At 44.8% G+C, this 18,385-nt stretch overlaps 1 protein-coding gene across 1 annotated transcript in view; it reads right to left on the minus strand.

Annotated features, from left to right (window-relative positions):
* LOC142049380 (E3 ubiquitin-protein ligase RNF38-like) overlaps positions 1-18,385 on the minus strand; it is a 199,547-nt gene that overhangs the window by 119,894 nt on the left and 61,268 nt on the right. The window contains 1 exon segment of the mRNA XM_075077047.1: positions 3,129-3,199. Coding sequence (XP_074933148.1) covers positions 3,129-3,199 — 71 coding nt within the window.

Genomic DNA, 18,385 nt, shown 5'->3' on the forward strand with positions numbered 1-18,385 from the left:
GAGCAGGGCTCGGTACATGTGGGGCAGGCCCCAGCACGTTGCAGTTATCTGTGTCCCTCTTGAGGTCCCAGCATAACAACATACTTTCTCCAAATATTCTACTAGGTTTTCAGGATTCTGCACTTGTTCGGGGATGAAGCTCCAAAACACTGGGGGTGCCCACTGCCCTAGGTATTTCCCCATGCTATCCCACATGCCCTGCCACTCCTAACTATCAAGTCTTGGGGAAGATTTCTGGGTAATATTCTTAAGTTGCTTAATCAAAACAACATGCCCAAAAACTAACAATAAGTGCACCTTAACCACCCAAGGATGTTCAAGATACGAAAAGGTTCTTGTAATAGAGGCAGAGACATCATAGAAAAAAGTTGCAAAGATACCATTCTGTATTTATTTCCTCCATATAAAATCTCTCAGAGGAGGAGGTATATTTGCTAATTGCCTCAACAAGGTGGTATCCAAAATACAGTACCAGGTCCAGCAAAAACCCCAATTACCAGACAAAGCTGAGAACAAGTGTTTGCATAACAAATCTCATAGGCAAAACATTACTAATGCCAGAAGAACACAGCACACTAAACAAACCAACACCAATCTTCAACACCAACTGCAAAAAGGACAACATGGTGCTGTGACTAGCAGCTGTTATTATCTCCAACCCTTGAGCCCCACGTTGGGCACAAAAAGACTGTCGTGGTTTAGCCGGCAGCTCAGCCCCACACAGTCGCTCGCTCACTCCCCCACCGGTGGGATGGGGTATAGAATCAGAAGGGTAACGCTCGTGGGTTGAGATAAGAACAGTTTAATAATTAAAATTAAAAAAAACAGAACAACAACAAAAATGCAATGGAAAGGAAAACAGCGAGAGGCAGAAACCCCGGGCGAGGGGGGCGGAGGGGGGAATGAACCACGGAAACAAACTGCATGCGACACAGCCCGTCACCGCCCACCAACCCGACACTGCGCCTCCTCCGAGCTGCCACTGCCCCCCCTTAATATACTGGTCATGGTGTTAGATGGTATGGAATGAATATCCCATTGGCCAGTTGGGGTCAACTGCCCCAGCCGTGGCCCCGCCCCTCTCAGCCTCCCACCAACACTGCAGAGCTCGGGAATCTGGAAAGGACCCTGACCACCACAGGCACCACAGTGAAGAGATTTAACCCCTTCTCAGCCAAAACCAGCACATGAGGCCATTGCCTCTGTCTGCCTTGCTGTCACCCTCAGCTCCCAGCTTGCCTGCTCTTTTGGAGCAGCCACTCTTGCTGCTCCCTGACAATGACCACCAAATGAACTGGAAACTTTAAATATATTTTTTTACCAAGTTGTAACTAGCATATTCGTCCAATATTTGACATAGAATTAGATTCTAAGTCTGGACATACTTTTATATTATGAAAAAATTTTGAGTCATTCTGAAAAGAAACTTGGTTTCTGAATGAGCTGAAAATACTATAAACAGAATCTTAAGTTCAAAACACCAATTCAAAATACAAGGATTTGTGCGGTTATCAGAGCACTGACAGGCAGCTAGCATTCCAACTTTCAAGAAAGATTAATTAAATTTGACTAATACATGCCCTTTCCCAGGTTTCTCAAGTCAGCAAGAAAGCTTATTATACAGTGTCAAACTTGAAAATAATGCAACACATTACATATTGGAGTAATGTTAATAAATTTGTGTAATTAAGGACAGGAACTGTTAAGGAAAAAAATCCAACAAGAACAGAAACATGAAAGCAAGTCTTGACGGTAATTCAACCCAAAAACTTTTTCCTTCTGTATTCCACACATATATTACTGATATATATTACTGATATATCATGTAGCCCACATATACATTACTGATATATCATTGAAAACAACAATCTCTACAGACATGTACAGACACCTCTACAGACTGAAAGCAATCCAGTGTGCGAGCACGATCCCTTGCTAAAGATTATGAAAACACTTGGATGGTGCTAGATAGGATGATATTTTAAAGGTATGGTAATGAACAATATGTTCCTGTCTGTAAAACCTGCAGTTGCCATCTCCAAATATAGAAAAGAAAGCCATTGCAAAAAAACCCTCAGCACTGTTAACTAGCTCAAACCTCAGAAGACACAAGCGATAGGAGTAAGACACGTTACTGTGCCTAACGTATTAACAATGACATTCCCTGCTCACTGCAGGGGGGATTGGACTAGATGGCCTTTAAAGGTCCCTTCCAACCCAAACTATTCTATGAATCTATGATACTACCAGAAGTATTTAGTATATATTTAAAATAGCAAGGGAATGCAAGCAAGAAGAAAAAATATGCAAGACAAATATCTCTTTAATCAACTAAAAAGATTGTCTTGAGTGAAGTAAGTTGTCATGGTTTAGCCCCAGTCAGCAACTAAACACCACACAGCTGCTCGCCCACTCCCCAACACCCCTGTGGGATGGAGGAGAGAATCGGAAGGGCCAAAGTAAGAAAACTCGTGGGTTGAGATAAGAACAGTTTAATAATTAAAAAAAATAGTAATAATAGTAATCATCGTCATCATCATCATAATAAAATGAAAAGGAAAATAATGAGAGAGAGAGAGGTGAAACCTCAGGAGGAGGGGAAAAGCCCCAAACAACAAGTGATGCAACTGCTTGCCACCCGCCGACCGATGCTGCCGGTCCCCGAGCCACGATCACTGCTTCCCCCGGCCAACTCCCCCCCAGTTAATATACTGGGCATGATGTCATATGATATGGAATATCCCTTTGGCCAGTTTGGATCAGCTATCTTGGCTGTGTCCCCTCCCCTCCTGGCTTCTTGTGCACCCGGCAGAGCATGGGAAGCCTGGTCTAGTCCTTGACTAGTATAAGCACTACTTAGCAACAACTAAAACATCAGTGTGTCATCAACATTATTCTCATACTAAGTCGAAAACACAGCCCTATATCAGCTACAGTGAAGAAAATTAACTCTATCCCAGCTAAAACCATGCCATAAGTACATATACTTCTTAAAAAGCCAGAGATTTCAAAGTATAACACTGAAAGTTAGCTACTGGGCCTGGAAAATGAACACTATTAGTACAGTAAAATCTATGTGATTCATAAAAAAAAGAACCTTGTAAATGGAACATTTATGCAGACCTCACCTTGTCACTTTCATTGCTGCAAATGTGATCTTGATGGATTGACTGGCATTGAAATGAAGTGCCAATGCTACCTACAAGAGAAGCAGGGGAGGGGAAAGAAAAGAAATGCATGAAAATGTAAACCCAATTCCTGTGTACGCTAAAAATAAATATAGACAACTGTACCAGCCAGAAGCTATTTTTACACGGCAGAGATATTTACTTACCAAACATCTGTATCTGACAGCTCTTATATTCAGGACAATAAACAGCTGAGAAACATTTTTCAGTGTGCCAGCAATAACTTCACCCAGATTTTTTTTAAAAAAAATGCTTACAGATAACAAAAATAGCACTGGTTCATCAGTCCAAAACATATGCAGTAAGATACATATGCACAAACTTAAGTAAGAACTAAGCTGTACTGAACCAAAATAATTAGAAGCTGGGAACAGCTTTTGGCTAACGTGCAAATGAATCCATATACTGAGCCTGTACACTATGGAAAAAAGTCTCCCTCTTCCCCTTGAGCAAAGACACTTAAAAAAAAAAAAAGTAAAAAAACCAGTCTCATTTGTAAAGCTGCATTATTACATGGTTTCCTTGTGGAAGATGTACCTAAAGCTTTTCCCTAACAATTTCTCACTGGTTTTGAAGTTTTGAAATGTGGATAGTTTTACTTTGTAATTTCACATACAGCATTTTTATACATCTTTGTGGCTCACATTGCTTTGGACCATAAGAGGACTGTTCAAAGATCTTGTAAGAATGCTTGACAAAATACAGACCAGGCACAGGCAGAAATCATTGCTAGTGCAGGGTCTCCTTAGACACTTCTCCCAACACAGTTATTTGGAAAAAAATTTGTAATGTGTCATTGCTTATTGCCATCACTAGTTAAACAAAAATTTATCAGACATTAAAATTGCTTTCAATATTTTTTTTCTTGCTTTTAAAGTAGAAAGCCAAAAATCATATGTGAGCTTCAGTTAATTGGCGAGTACATTCACTTTGCCATAAACTTATTTTGTTCAAGGACATGATCTTCCAAGTTAATTTTTTAGAAAAGTTTTAATCCCTCCATTTTCAAATGGAAAGAATGCTTAAGAGCATGTCCTTTGGTTATGCACTCCCTCCTCAAGTAACCCCTTAACTGTATTTTAGAAAAGAAAAAAATAGTCCAAAAAATTGGTAGAATCCCCCTGTTACCTGAACACCCCTCACACATGATTTCACTACACTGAACCCATTAAATTGTTACAGACTACTTAAGTAGTACATAAATGTAATAAATGGCCATTAAACCTAGATTTTTGGCTTGAACCTAAAAAATTGATACTAGTTGCAAACTACAAAAATTGTTCCAGCTGTCACACTTGTTTAAAACTGTGAGCATACGTGCTCACAAGCAGGCTTTGAAGTGAATCTGGATTTCTGTGGCAGGTTAACATTGGCTGCCAGGTGCCCACCGAGCAGCTCTCTCACTCCCTTTCCTCAGCAAGACGGGGAAGCTCATGGGTCAAGATGAGAACAGGGAGATCGCTCACCAATTACCGTCATGGGCAAAACAGACTCTACTTGGGGAAGTTTAATTTATTTTATTGCCAAATAAAAATAGAGTAGGATAGTAAAAAAAATAAAACCAAACAAAACGTAAAAGCACCTTCCCCCCACCCCCCTTCTTCCCAGGCTCAACTTCACTCCTGACTCCTCTACTTCCTCCCACCACCCTGAGAGGCACAGGGGAACAGGGAATGAGGGGTTGTGATCGGTTCATTACAATTCTTCTCTGCCACTCTATCCTCCTTATGTATCCTGTGCTCCACCGTGGGGTCCCTCCCACAGGAGACAGTTCTTCACAACCTTCTCCAATGTCAGTCCTTCCCACAGACTGCAGTTCTTCATTAATTGCTCCAGTGTGAGCCCCCTGTGAGGTCATAGGTCCTGCCAGAAAACCTGCTCTGGCGTGAGCTCTCGACAGACTGCAGCTTCCTTCAGGACATACCTGCCTGCTGTGGCATGGGGTCCTCCACAGGCTGCAGGGTGGATATCTGCTCCACCATGGACCTCCACAGGCTGCAGAGGAATCTTTGCTCCAGCACTTAGAGCACCTCCTCCCGCTCCTTCTTCACTGACCTTGGTGTCTGCAAGGTGGTTTCTCTCACATTTTCTCACTCCTCTCTCCCAGCTGCTGCTGCTGCATGACATTTTTTACCCTTTCTTGAATATTTTATCACAGAGGCACCACCAGCATAATTCACTGGTTCAGCTTTGGCCAGCGGTGGGTTCGTCTTGGAGCTGGCTGGCTCTGTCCAATATGGGGGCAGCTCCTGATCTCTTCTCACAGAAGCCCCCCCTGCAGCCCCCCCACTCTGCTATCAAAACCTTGCCACGTAAACCCAATACAATTTCACAGGGTTTTTTTATTGCTATTAGTTTGGTCTATGTGGTAAGGATGAAATAAGAGTATTTTTATTTAGGACAACACCTTTTTTCATGTAAATGTGGTTTTAAATCCTGAAAGCTTCACTGTTAATTCAAACATCAGTCATTATTTAGCTTCATATTCTTTCTGGTATTATTTACATGGGAACATGCTCAGGGTACTAAAAATAGCAGAAGGGTTTTTCACCTTTGGGTACAGTAATTTCTATCAAGACTAGCTTGACAGACACCCAAATAATATCAGTCATGTGTGGCCAGTACAAAATGAAAGCTTAGTTATAATTGTAGTGTAGCTGGGTATCAGGGCTGTGCTTCTGTGTATACCCAGCGGCCAGAAGCTCCCCAGCTAGTCTCGGCTACATGAGACAATGGACTGACTTGAGAGAAGGTGATTGACAACTCCTGGCCCCTTCACAGCAAAACATTTGACTAATTGTTACAGGACCTCTCCCAGTGGGAAGTTCAGACAGTCCAGGTGATTCCCACAGGCAGCCCCTGCTGTGCATAGGCCAATTGATAGGCACTACTTATATGCTTCAATATGTTAAGATCCTCGGTGGAGAATCTGGCAGTCCAAGTGACTCCCCCAAGCAGTTCCTGCTGTAGAATTGACCTAACCGTACATAGATAAGATATTTGTAAATAGTCAGTAGAACCTGTTCCTGCAGATGCAGAAATGGTCACATAGGACAGTCTTTTGTACATAGTTAAGAGGCGATAATCAATAGCAATGGCTCATGCATGCATTGGAGTGGTCACGTAGGAGGAGCCATCTGGATTATAAGAATTCACTAGAAAAAGAGTTCAGGGAGTCTCAACTGATCCAACTGAAGATATCGTTACAAGGAGCCTTACAGTGGAGGATCCTGTTGCCATCCAGACAGCAATGGATCAGCCTGTTAGAGAGATTTGATTCATGTGGTGGGTTAACCTTGGCCAGCAGCCAGGTGCCCACCCAATCACACTCCACTCCTCCTCTACAACACAGGGGATGAAAAACCTCATGGGTCAAGGTAAAGACAGGGAGATTGCTTATTAATTACTGTCATGGGCAAAAAAAGACTTGACTTGGGGAAAATTATTTTATTTCCAATTAAAAGAGATTTGGGCACTGAGAAATAAAGACAAAAATTAAAATAACACCACACCCCACTCTTTTCCCAGGCTCAACTACATTCCATTGTTCCAGGCTCTTCTGCCTGCCCACCCCCACCCCCCCAGCAGCACTGGGAGGATGTGGGGGGTGGGGGGTTTACAGCTAGTACATAACAGTTCCTCTCTGCTGCTCACTCCTCCTCACATTTTTCCCCTGTTCCAGCGTGGGTCCCCTCCATAGGCTGCAGTCCTTCAGGAAAAATATTGCTCCAGCATGGGTTCTCCACAGGCCAAAATTCCTATCAGGAGGAATCTGTTCCAGCATGGACTTTTCACAGGCTGCAGCTCCTTCAGGAAATATCCAGCTGCTCTGGTGTGGGGCACTCCATGGGCTGCAGTGAATATCTATCTGTTCCAGCATGGTCTCTTCCACAGCCTTCAGGGGAATATCTGCTCTAGCACCTGGAATACCTCCTCCCCCTCCTTCTTCTCTGAACTTGGTGTTCCCTCTGATGTTTCTCACTCTTTTTTCTCTCCTCCTCTGCCTGTCTGGTGTTTTGCCCTTTCTTAAATACATTTTCACAGAGGTACAACCAACTTTGCTGATTGTCTCAGCTTTGGCCTGTGGTGGGTCCATTGCAGAGCTGGCTGGAACTGGCTGTGTCTGGCACAGGATAGCCTTTGACCTGTTCTCACAGAGGCCACTCCTGCAGCACCCCTCCCACCAAAACCTTGCCACATACACCCAATAGAATTCATCACGTGAACATTTTCCTATGCAAAATGTCCCACTAAATTAGCTGGTTTTTTTAAACAAGCACTCTGTCCATGAGTGTTTGTGCAACACATCTTTATTGTCAAGAATGATTAGCATGGACCACAGCAGAAAGAGGCAGCCAACAGATGCAGCAGTTTCTGGGTTCTGCTTCTCTGAGGTCTTCTTGACACCTCCTTGAATTTCTGGGCACTTTGGGATTGGAAATTCTTGGGAACCCTCAGAGAAACTTGAGGATGCCTGCTGCTGTCCATTAAGGCTAAGGATAAGGTAAGGACAGCTCTAGCAGCTTTTAAGTCAGCTGTCCTGATCAAAAGGTGCCTACAACTTTTGTCCTAGTTCATCCCTGATTAGGAAAGGTGAAGCACCCTTTTAGCTGGTGCTAGGAAGAGGCCTATATAACAGCCAAATCACAGCTCCCAGACTTTAGTGAAGAAAGACAGAAGTGTGGCAGTTTGCATAGCTGGACATCTAAAAACACGCAACTAGAACAGAAACAGTGCAAAGCATATATTATTAAGAGACATAGATTCTTAGAAGAAGAGAAAACAATAAATAACTAAAAAAATTGAGAAATATCAGATGTAATGTAGACTAAAACAGTAGTTCTCATCCCAGAGAGAATCTAATACTGGCATCTAAACAAAAAGTAATGAACAGTAGAAAAAACACTCTTCAGGTTGTTTTTTATTATTTATTTGAAAATTATAACTATTTATTCATTTCACAATGCGTGCTGGTTTTGGCTGAGATAGAGTTAATTTTCTTTATAGTAGCTAGTATAGGGCTATGTTTGGGATTTGTCCTGAAAACAGTGCTGAAAATACAGGGGTGTTTTAGTTCCTGCTGAGCAGTGCTTACACAGAGTCAAGGCCTTTTCTGCTTCTCAGACCAACCAGCAGCCAGTAGGCTGGGGGTGCTCAAAAAGCTGGGAGGGGACACAGTAGGGACAGTTGACCCCAAGTGACCAAAGGGATATTCCATACCCTGTGATGTCATACTCAGCAAGAAAAAGCTGGGGGAAGTAGAAGGAAAGGGGGACGTTCAGAGTTATGGTGTGTCATGGTTTAGCCCCAGTCAGCAACTAAGCACCACACAGCTGCTTGCGCGCTCCCCCCACCCCAGTGGGATGGGGGAGAGAATTGGAAGAGCAAAAGTAAGAAAACTCATGGGTTGAGATAAGAACAGTTTAATGATTAAAACCATAATAGTAAAAGTAGAATCACAGACTGTCCCAAGTTGGAAGGGACCTGCAAGCATCATCGAGTCCAACTCCTGTCCCTGCATAGGACAAACCCAAAATTCATACCATGTGTCTGAGGGCGTTGTCCAAGTGCTTCTTGAATAGCGTCAGGCTTGGCACTGTGACTACCTCCCTCCCTAGGGAGCCTGTTCCAGTACTCCACCACCCTCTGGGTGAAGAACCTTTTCCTAATATCCAACCTAAACCTCCCTGGCATGTCTTCCTGCCATTCCCTCAGGTCCTATCACTGGTCACCAGAGAGACGAGATGAGCGCCTGCCTCTCCTGCTCCTCCCCCCCTTGTCAGGAAGCTGTAGACCACGATGAGGTCTTCCCTCAGTCTCCTCTTCCCCAGGCTGAACAAACCAAGTGACTTTAGCTGCTCCTCATACAGCTTCCCCTCTAAAATCTTCACCAATTTCATGGCCCTTCTCTTGATACTCTCTAATAGCTTTATATCCTTAATATACTGTGGCGCCCCAAACTGCACACATTACTCAAGGTGAGGCTGCACCAGTGCAGAGTAGAGTGTGACAATCCCCTCCCTTGACTGGCTAGCAATACAGTCCTTGATGCACACCAGGACATGTGTGCTGGTTTTGGCTGAGAAGGGGTTAATTCTCCTCACCGTGGGGGGGCGGCTACCCGTCCAGGTTCCCCCGTGTGACGGGGAGCTGGGAGGGGCAGGGCCACGGTGGGGGCGGCTGACCCCAAATGGCCAATGGCATGTTCATTCCATACCAAGTGACACCATGACCAGTATATTAAGGGGGGGCAGTTTGCAGCTCGGGGGAGGCATGGCATCGGGTCGGCGGGTGGTGAGCGGGGAGCGGCTGCGTCGCATATGGTTTGTTTCGGCTGTTCATTCCCCTCCCCTGGGGTTTTGCGCCTCTCGTTGTTCTCCTTTACATTGCATTTCTGTTGTTGTTTCTTTTAATTTTAATTATTAAACTGTTCTTATCTCAACCGACGAGCGTTACCCATCTAATTCTCTCCCCCATCTACAGGTGGGGGAGTGAGCGAGCGACTGCCACGTCGGCAGAGCGCATTGCTGCATATCGAGTCAGTCATCGTTCCATCACTGCCGCACATTGCTTGTTTCATCAAAGTTTATCTTCCATGGATCGGGAGGCTTGTACTATGATATCACTGATACAACACAGAGTTGACACAAAATATTCTATAGCAGTTATCTGTGTCTCTCTGGAGTTCCCAGGGTAACAACATACTTTCTCCAAATATTCTACTAGGTTTTTAGGATTCTAGACTTTTTCGGGGGTGAAACTCCAAAACACTGGGGGTGCCCACTGCCCTAGGTATTTCCCCATGCTATCCCACATGCCCTGCCACTCGTAACTATCAAGCCTTGGGGCAGATTTCTGGGTCATATTCTTAAGTTGCTTAGTCAAAACCAAAACAACATGCCCAAAAACTAACAATAAGTGCACCTTAACCACCCAAGGATGTTCAAGATCCAGAAGGTTGTTGTAACAGAGGCAGAGACATCATCGAAAAAAGTTGCAAAGATACCATTCTGTATTTATTTCCTCCATATAAAATCTCTCAGAGGAGGAGGTATATTTGCTAATTGCCTCAACAAGGTGGTATCCAAAATACAGTACCAGGTCCAGCAAAAACCCCAATTACCAGATAAAGCTGAGAACGAGTGTTTGCATAACAAATCTCATAGGCAAAACGTTACTAATGCCAGCAGAACAAAGCACACTAAACAAACCAACACCAATCTTTAACACCAACTGCAAAAAGGACAACATGGTGCTGTGACCAGCAGCAGTTATTATCTCCAACCCTTGAGCCCCAAGTTGGGCGCGAAAAAGACTGTTGTGGTCTAGCCGGCAGCTCAGCCCCACACAGTCGCTCGCTCACTCCCCCACCGGTGGGATGGGGTATAGAATCAGAAGGGTAACGCTCGTGGGTTGAGATAAGAACAGTTTAATAATTAAAATTAAAAGAAACAATAACAGAAATGCAGTGTAAAGGAGAACAACGAGAGGCGCGACACCTGGCGGGGGGGGGGGGGAGGGGAATGAACCGCCGAAATAAACCGCATGAGACGCAGCAGCTCCCCGCTCACCACATGTTTACAAGAAGTGAGTTGTGAATGCCATGATCAAGACTAGAGGGGCCCTGCTTCCAGCCAGGTGGAGGAAAGGGTTAACCGGGCTTACTGGACTGTGTGGATCCGATGGCCTGGCACATCAGACCCACAGGAGTATAAAGCTTTAGTGGACACCGGTGCACAGTGCACCTTAATGCCATCAAACTATATAGGGGCAGAACCCATCAGTATTGCTGGAGTGACGGGGGGATCCCAAGAGCTAACTGTATTGGAGGCCCAAGTGAGCCTAACCGGGAATGAGTGGCAGAAGCACCCCATTGTGACTGGACCAGAGGCTCCGTGCATCCTTGGCATAGACTACCTCAGGAGATGGTATTTCAAGGACCCAAAAGGGTACAGGTGGGCATTTGGTGTAGCTGCCTTGGAGACGGAGGAAATGAAACAGCTGTCTACCTTGCCCAGTCTCTCAAAGGGCCCTTCTGTTGCGGTCTTGCTGAAGGTCAAAGAACAACAGGTGCCAATCGCCACCACAACAGTGAACCGGTGGCAATATCCCACCAACAGAGACTCTCTGATCCCCATCCATGAGCTCATTCACCAACTGAAGAGCCAAGGAGTCATCAGTAAGACCCACTCGCCCTTTAACAGTCCCACATGGGCCATTGCGGAAGGCTAATGGAGAGTGGAGGCTAACAGTAGAGTATCGTGGCCTGAACGAAGTCAGTCCGCCACTGAGTGCTGCTGTGCCAGACATGCTAGAACTCCAATACGAACTGGAGTCAAAGGCAGCCAAGTGGTATGCCACAATTGATATTGCTAATGCATTCTTCTCAATCCCTCTGGCAGCAGAGCGCAGGCCACAGTTTGCTTTTCCTTGGAGGATGTCCAGTACACCTGGAATTAACTGCCCCAGGGGTGGAAACACAGTCCTACCATTTGCCATGGACTGATTCAGACTGTACCGGAACAGGGAGAAGCTCCAGAACACCTTCAATAGATTGATGACATCATTGTGCAGGGCAACACAGTGGGAGAAGTTTTTGAGAAAGGAGAGAAAAGAGTCCAAATCCTTCTGAAAGCTGGTTTTGCTATAAAACAAAGTAAGGTCAAGGGACCCGCACAAGAGATTCAGTTCTTAGGAATCAAATGGCAAGATGGTCGTCGTCAGATCCCAATGGATGTGATCAACAAAAGAGCAGCCATGTCTCCACCAACTAGCAAAAAGGAAGCACAAGCTTTTTTGGGTATTGTGGGATTTTGGAGAATGCCTATTCCAAATTACAGTCTGATCGTAAGCCCTCTCTATCAAGTGACCCAGAAGAAGTATGATTTCAAATGGGGCTCCAAGCAACGACAAGCCTTTGAACACATTAAACATAAATATGGGGAGGCCTGGCAAATTGACTATATCACACTCCCACAAACCCATCAATGCAAGCACCATGTGCTTACAATGGTAGAAACAACGACGGGCTGGCTGGAAACATATCCTGTCCCCCACGCCACTGCCCGGAACACTATCCTGGGTCTCGAAAAACAAGTCTTGTGGCGACATGGCACCCCAGAGAGAACTGAGACAGACAACGGGACTCATTTCCGAAATAACCTCATAGACAGCTGGGCCAAAGAGCGTGGTACTGAGTGGGTGTATCACATTCCCTGTCATGCACCAGCCTCTGGGAAAACTGAACGGTACAATGGACCGTTAAAAACTACACTGAGAGCAATGGTGGGTGGAACATTCAAGCACTGGGATGCACATTTAGCAAAAGCCACCTGGTTAGTCAACACGAGGGGATCTGCCAATCAAGCTGGCCCTGCCCAGTCAGAAATCCTACATACTATGGAAGGGGGTAGAGTCCCTGTAGTGCATGCAAAAAGTATGCTGGGCAAAACAGTCTGGGTTCTTCCTGCCTCCAGCAAAGGCAAACCCATTTGTGGGATCGCTTTTGCTCGAGGACCTGGGTGCACTTGGTGGGTGATGCGGGAGGATGGACAAATCCGATGTGTGCCTCAAGGGGATTTGATTTTGGGCAAAAACAGTGAATGAACTGAATGGCACAATGCAAACTGCTATATAATATTGTGTGTTACCTCTGTGTTGTATCAATGATATCAGAGTACGAGCCTCCCAATCCACTGAAGATAAACTGTGAAATAAGCAAAGTGCAGCAGTGATGGAACGATGACTGACTCGGTATGCAGCAACCCAACACCACACACACCATCTCTCCCACCCTGGAAGACTGATATGACAGATGGAGCCCAGAGTCGTGGACCGGGTGAACTCAATGGACATTTTTATGGACATTTTACAGGGAAGGTCCATAGACTAAGGGAATGATGCCTGTGTATTATGTTAAAGGATGGGAAGGGGAGGGGTGGTGGTGGGTGAGGTTGTATTGGATGGAATGGGACCTGGGCATGGTGTAAATGGTATGGAATAAGGGGTGGAGAATGTGCTGGTTTTAGCTGAGAAGGGGTTAATTCTCTTCACTGTGGGAGTCGGCTACCTTTCCAGATTCCCGCGCTCTTCGGCTCTTCGGCGGGAGGCTGGGAGGGGCAGGGCCATGGTGGGGGCGGCTGACCCCAACTGGCCAATGGCATGTTCATTCCATACCATGTGACACCATGACCAGTATATTAAGGGGAGGCATTTGCGGCTCGGGAGCGGCGTGGTGTTGGGTTGGTGGACGCCGAGCGGCTGCATCACGTGTGGTTTGTTTTGGCGGTTCATTCCCCTTCTCCCCCCCAGGTTTTGCGCCTCTCCTTGTTGTCCATTCAATTGCATTGTTTTTTTCAGTTTTAACTATTAAACTGTTCTTATCCCAACCCACAGGCGTTACCTTTCTGATTCTCTCCCCCATCACACTGGTGGGGGTGTGAGCGAGCGACTGTGTCGGGCTGAGCTGCCGGCTGAACCACGACACAGAGTGATTCTCCCAGGGTGATCAACAGACAAAGATACGGTTCAGAAATGTTTCCAAGTAAATGTATGCGAGCATATTCATAAAAGCAACCTAGGGAGGGTATCAAACAAGGAAGGAAAGAAAAGGAGGTTTGAAATAAAAGAACGAGTACTTAAGAGTTGAGTGGTGGGTTAAGCATGCATATGTGAAGGTTTGAGAGGATAATGAATAATAAAATACTGTTATTTAATTGGGATAAACTTGCAAAAACAAACAAAAGTTAACCCCATAATGCTTGACTGTAACTGATGTGTTAAAACCAGCATTTCTTTCAAGAGTAAGGGGGAAAAATATAATAGTAAAAATCAATGCATAAATGCAATGACTGTTAATTTAACTTTAAAAATAAAGTTTATTTATTATAAAGAAGAAATGGAAGCAGTGGATAACAGCTATGGAAGGAAGAGTAGTGAACAGCTGCTTAAAAATATTAGCTAATAAAGTTGATAAATTAAGGAAACAAAGAAATGCAGTTAATTAGACACTTAGCGTCACCAGAAACACCTACAGAGGGAGATGTGCTAGCTTGGATAACTTAAATGACTTTTAATAACCAACTTTGCTATTTTTGACAGAGGAGTAAGTCATCCATTTCAACCCTATGGCTATTTTTAATTGTTGCTTGGCTTCAGTACAGTTGTTTTGATTTTATCATCATATGCGCATGTATGAAAAAGAAGGTATAGGTACCTTTCTTTAGAGATTAATTGCCATGGCTAAGGGCTGAACTTCAAAACATGAGAAAATTACGGACAAACTGAGGGAAGAAAAACTGATCCAATTTCAAGGCACCTCGTTTTCCAAACAAGAGAAACCCTGATCATGAAAATAAGTGTCTCTGTTTCCACTATTGAGGTATATAAGAAATTATTACAATAAACTAGTAACACCGTGTTTTAAGATGCTAAGATTAATGCTGTCTTGCTAACAAGTTTCTGATTTCAAGGAAATATATTATTTGTGGATTGAAAATGATAGTAGTGTTGTAAGGGGCCTCAGGCAAGAATGCACTCAAGGAAATAATCTTTGCAAGCGTGATGGGGAACATCCTGGAGGTTTGCAAACAACCTAGCTGCAGGTGCCAGTCAAAACCAGGACAAAAGGGACTAAGGACATCTCCATCAAGATAAGAGTCAGAACACCAGTTCAGACCAACACACCTTGCAACACACTATGACAAGACTGCTGGATGGGCCAACTGACAACCATATTGTCGTGGTTTAGCTGGCAGCTCAGCCCCACACAGTCGCTCGCTCACTCCCCCACCGGTAGATGGGGGAGAGAATCAGAAGGGTAACGCTCATGGGTTGGGATAAGAACAGTTTAATAATAAAAATTAAAAGAAACAACAACAGAAATGCAATGGAAAGGAGAACAAGGAGAGGCACAAAACCCCGGGGAGGGGGAAGGGGAATGAACCACTGAAACAAACCGCACGCGATGCAGCTGCTCACCGCCCGCCGACCTGACGCCACGCCACTCCTGAGCTGCAAACTGCCCCCCCCTTAATATACTGGTCATGGTGTCACTTGGTATGGAATGAACATGCCATTGGCCATGTCGGGGTCAGCCGCCCCCACCATGGCCCTGCCCCTCCCAGCCCCCCACCATGCAGCAGAGCGGGGGAAGCTGGAAAGGTAGCCGACCCCCCACGGTGAGGAGAATTAATCCCTTCTCAGCCAAAACCAGCACAATTACATCATTGGAATAAACTTCTTAGTGAATCACAAGAAATAGAACAAGAAGATAAAAACATTAATAAAGAGACACCAAGAGGGGAAACTTCAGATTATGTTAGAAAACCAACAGCTATTGTGCTTTGGAAGAAATGGTAATAGCAATGCCCGTGATATTGTGATATTCTCTACACTGCTTTGCATGCTTTCATGCTATGGATAATTTGACTGAAGGTCATAAATTGATTAAGAAAAAAAAAATACTTTGGCATGCCCAGATGACCAATATACTGAGATGAATCACAATGAATCCATATACTAATATCATTCATTCCAACATTGGCCTTTCTCTGAGCAAAGAGGGGGGCTGTACTTATTTGAAACAAAAATTTGAACATTCATAGAAATGAAATATGAATGCAAATGTATGTGAGTGTGATAAAACATCATAAGAAGCAGCAGAACATGGGTTAAAAGAATACCCTGTATGGATAATGAAGAACATGGTTCCCAGGGCACTGTTCTCAGATGTGCAACTCAGGAATGTGTTTCTGTCACAACCAGGCGGCCTGCACTCTGGTCAGATCACAGCACAGATGACTTGTCAGCAGAAGACCCTGCACTCTAAAAACAAGAAGATGACAAGAAGCTTGCATTTCTTTTCCTGTTAGCCCAACAGGAAAACAGACAATGAGCAGGTACCTTGCCTAAGACTGATGGAGACTGAAGTCCACACAATTCTGAAGTAAAGGACCACTCCATAACAACTGTTGACTACTATAGGGTATAAACGGTCTGGCCAAAAATAGCACATTGTCACCAATCGAGAGGAACCCTAGATAAGTAGTGAGGGCTTGACAGCTAGTGTCCCTTTTCCTCAATGTAGCACACAAGTGATCCTGGCCAGACTACTTAGACATACATTTTTGTGGCCATGAGTGCGTGGGTGTGAGAAAGTGAGCGGGTAAAATCAACTTGGAAATTTAGTAAATAAATATCACTTTCCCTTTCCATAAGATCCTGCACTGAATTTTGTTACAGAAATTTCCCTACATGTATACTGTCCCATTAGGTAGTTGTAGGCAGCAGTAAGATCTCCCCATAGCTTTCTGTTCTTAAGGCAGAAAAAAACCTACAGCAAAAACAATTCTCTCAGCCTCTCCTCATATGTCATGTGTTCCAGCCCCCTAACCATCTTGGTGGCCTCTGCTGGACTCATTCCAGTATGTCAATGTCTTTCTTATACCGGGGAGCCCCAAACTGTACACAGTACTCCAGATGTGGTCTCACCAGTGCTGAGTAGAGGGGAATATAATCGCCTCCCTCAACCTGCTGGCTACTCTCAGCTTTCTAGCTAGTGGGGCTCCAGCCTGTCCTGTTGCATGGGATTATTCCATCCCAGATGCAGGACCTTGCATTTGCCTTAGTTAATGTTCATGAGGTTCCTGTCAGCTCACATAGCCACCTTATCAAGATCCTGTGAATAGTAGCCATTTCCTCCAGCATATCAACCATTCCTCCCAATTTCGTGTCATCCACAAACTTGCCAAGGGTACATTCTGTCCCATTGTCCAGGTCCTTAATAAAGATATTAAATAGTAAAGGCCCCAGTATCAACAACTGAGGAATATCAGTAACAGGCTACCAGTAGGACTTTGTAAACTTGGTCACAAAGCTTTGAGCCCAGCAGTTCAGGCAATTGTCCATCCACCTTATAGCCCACCTATCTAAACCATCTCTCTCCAGCTTGGCTGTATGGATACTATGGGAGACAGTGTCAAAGGCTTTCCTTAAGTCAAGGTAAACTACATTCACTCTTCTCCCTGTGTCCACAGAGAGAGTCACCCCATCATAGAAAGCTATTGGGTTGGTCAAACACCAGGTTGCCCAGAGAGATGGTAGATGCCCCATCCCTGGAAACATTCAAGGTCAGGTTGGACGGGGCTCTGAGCAACCTGATCTAGTTGAAGATGTCCCTGCTCATTGCAGTGGGGTTAGACTGGATGACCTTTAAAGGTCCCTCCCAACCCAAACTATTCTATGATTCTGTGATTCTATGATTTGTTCCATAACCCTCCTGGCAAAAGAGGTAAGGCCCCATAGACTTATGTGCATTCACTTGCAGCAGCAAATTCCATACAAGTTCAAAGTTGGCTGGAAGCTTATCACTCCCCCAGTTGCAGCCCTCCAACCCAGGGCTCCAGGGGTCCCAGGGCCCATCATTGGCGTTAAAGGTGGAGGCAAAGAAGGCATTAAATGTCTCTGCTTTATCTCCATCCCTATCGGTGAGGCGACCAACATCGTCAAGTAACGGACCAATGTTTTCTTTAGTCCTCCTTTTGCCGTTAACATACTTTAGAAAGCCTTTCCTGTTATCCACCGCAGTACTGGCCAGCTTCAACTCCCATTGAGCTTTGGTCGTATGAATTTTCTCCCTGCAGTGGCAAACAGCATCTCTGTAGTCCTCCTGTGTAGCCTGACCTTGCTTCCAAAGTCCATACACTTTCTTTTTCTGCCTAAGTTCCAGAAGGGGATCCCTGTTCAGACAAGTTGGCTTTCTGCCCCGCTTGCTTGACTTCCAACACATTGGAATTGCCTTCCTCTCTTAAAAGATGCCTCTTAAAAAGTGACCAGCATTTATGGAATCCAGTACGCTCAAAAGCAGATCCTCAGGGGACCTTACTAACTAGATCCTTGAACAGCCTGAAGTCTGCTCTCCCAAAATCCAGAGTAGCAGCTGTCCTGGTTTCAGCTGGGATAGAGTTAATTTTCCTCCTAGTAGCTGGTATAGTGCTGTGTTTTGTATTTAGTATGAGAATAATGTTGATAACACACTGATGTTTTAGTTGTTACTAAGTAGCGCTTATACTAGTCAAGGACTTTTCAGCTTCCCATGCTCTGCCAGTGAGGAGGTGCACAAGAAGCTGGGAGGGGGCACAGCCAGGACAGCTGACCGAAACTGGCCAAAGGGGTATTCCATACCATATGACGTTGTG

Source organism: Phalacrocorax aristotelis, chromosome W (assembly GCF_949628215.1).
Source record: "Phalacrocorax aristotelis chromosome W, bGulAri2.1, whole genome shotgun sequence".
NCBI lineage: Eukaryota > Metazoa > Chordata > Aves > Suliformes > Phalacrocoracidae > Phalacrocorax > Phalacrocorax aristotelis.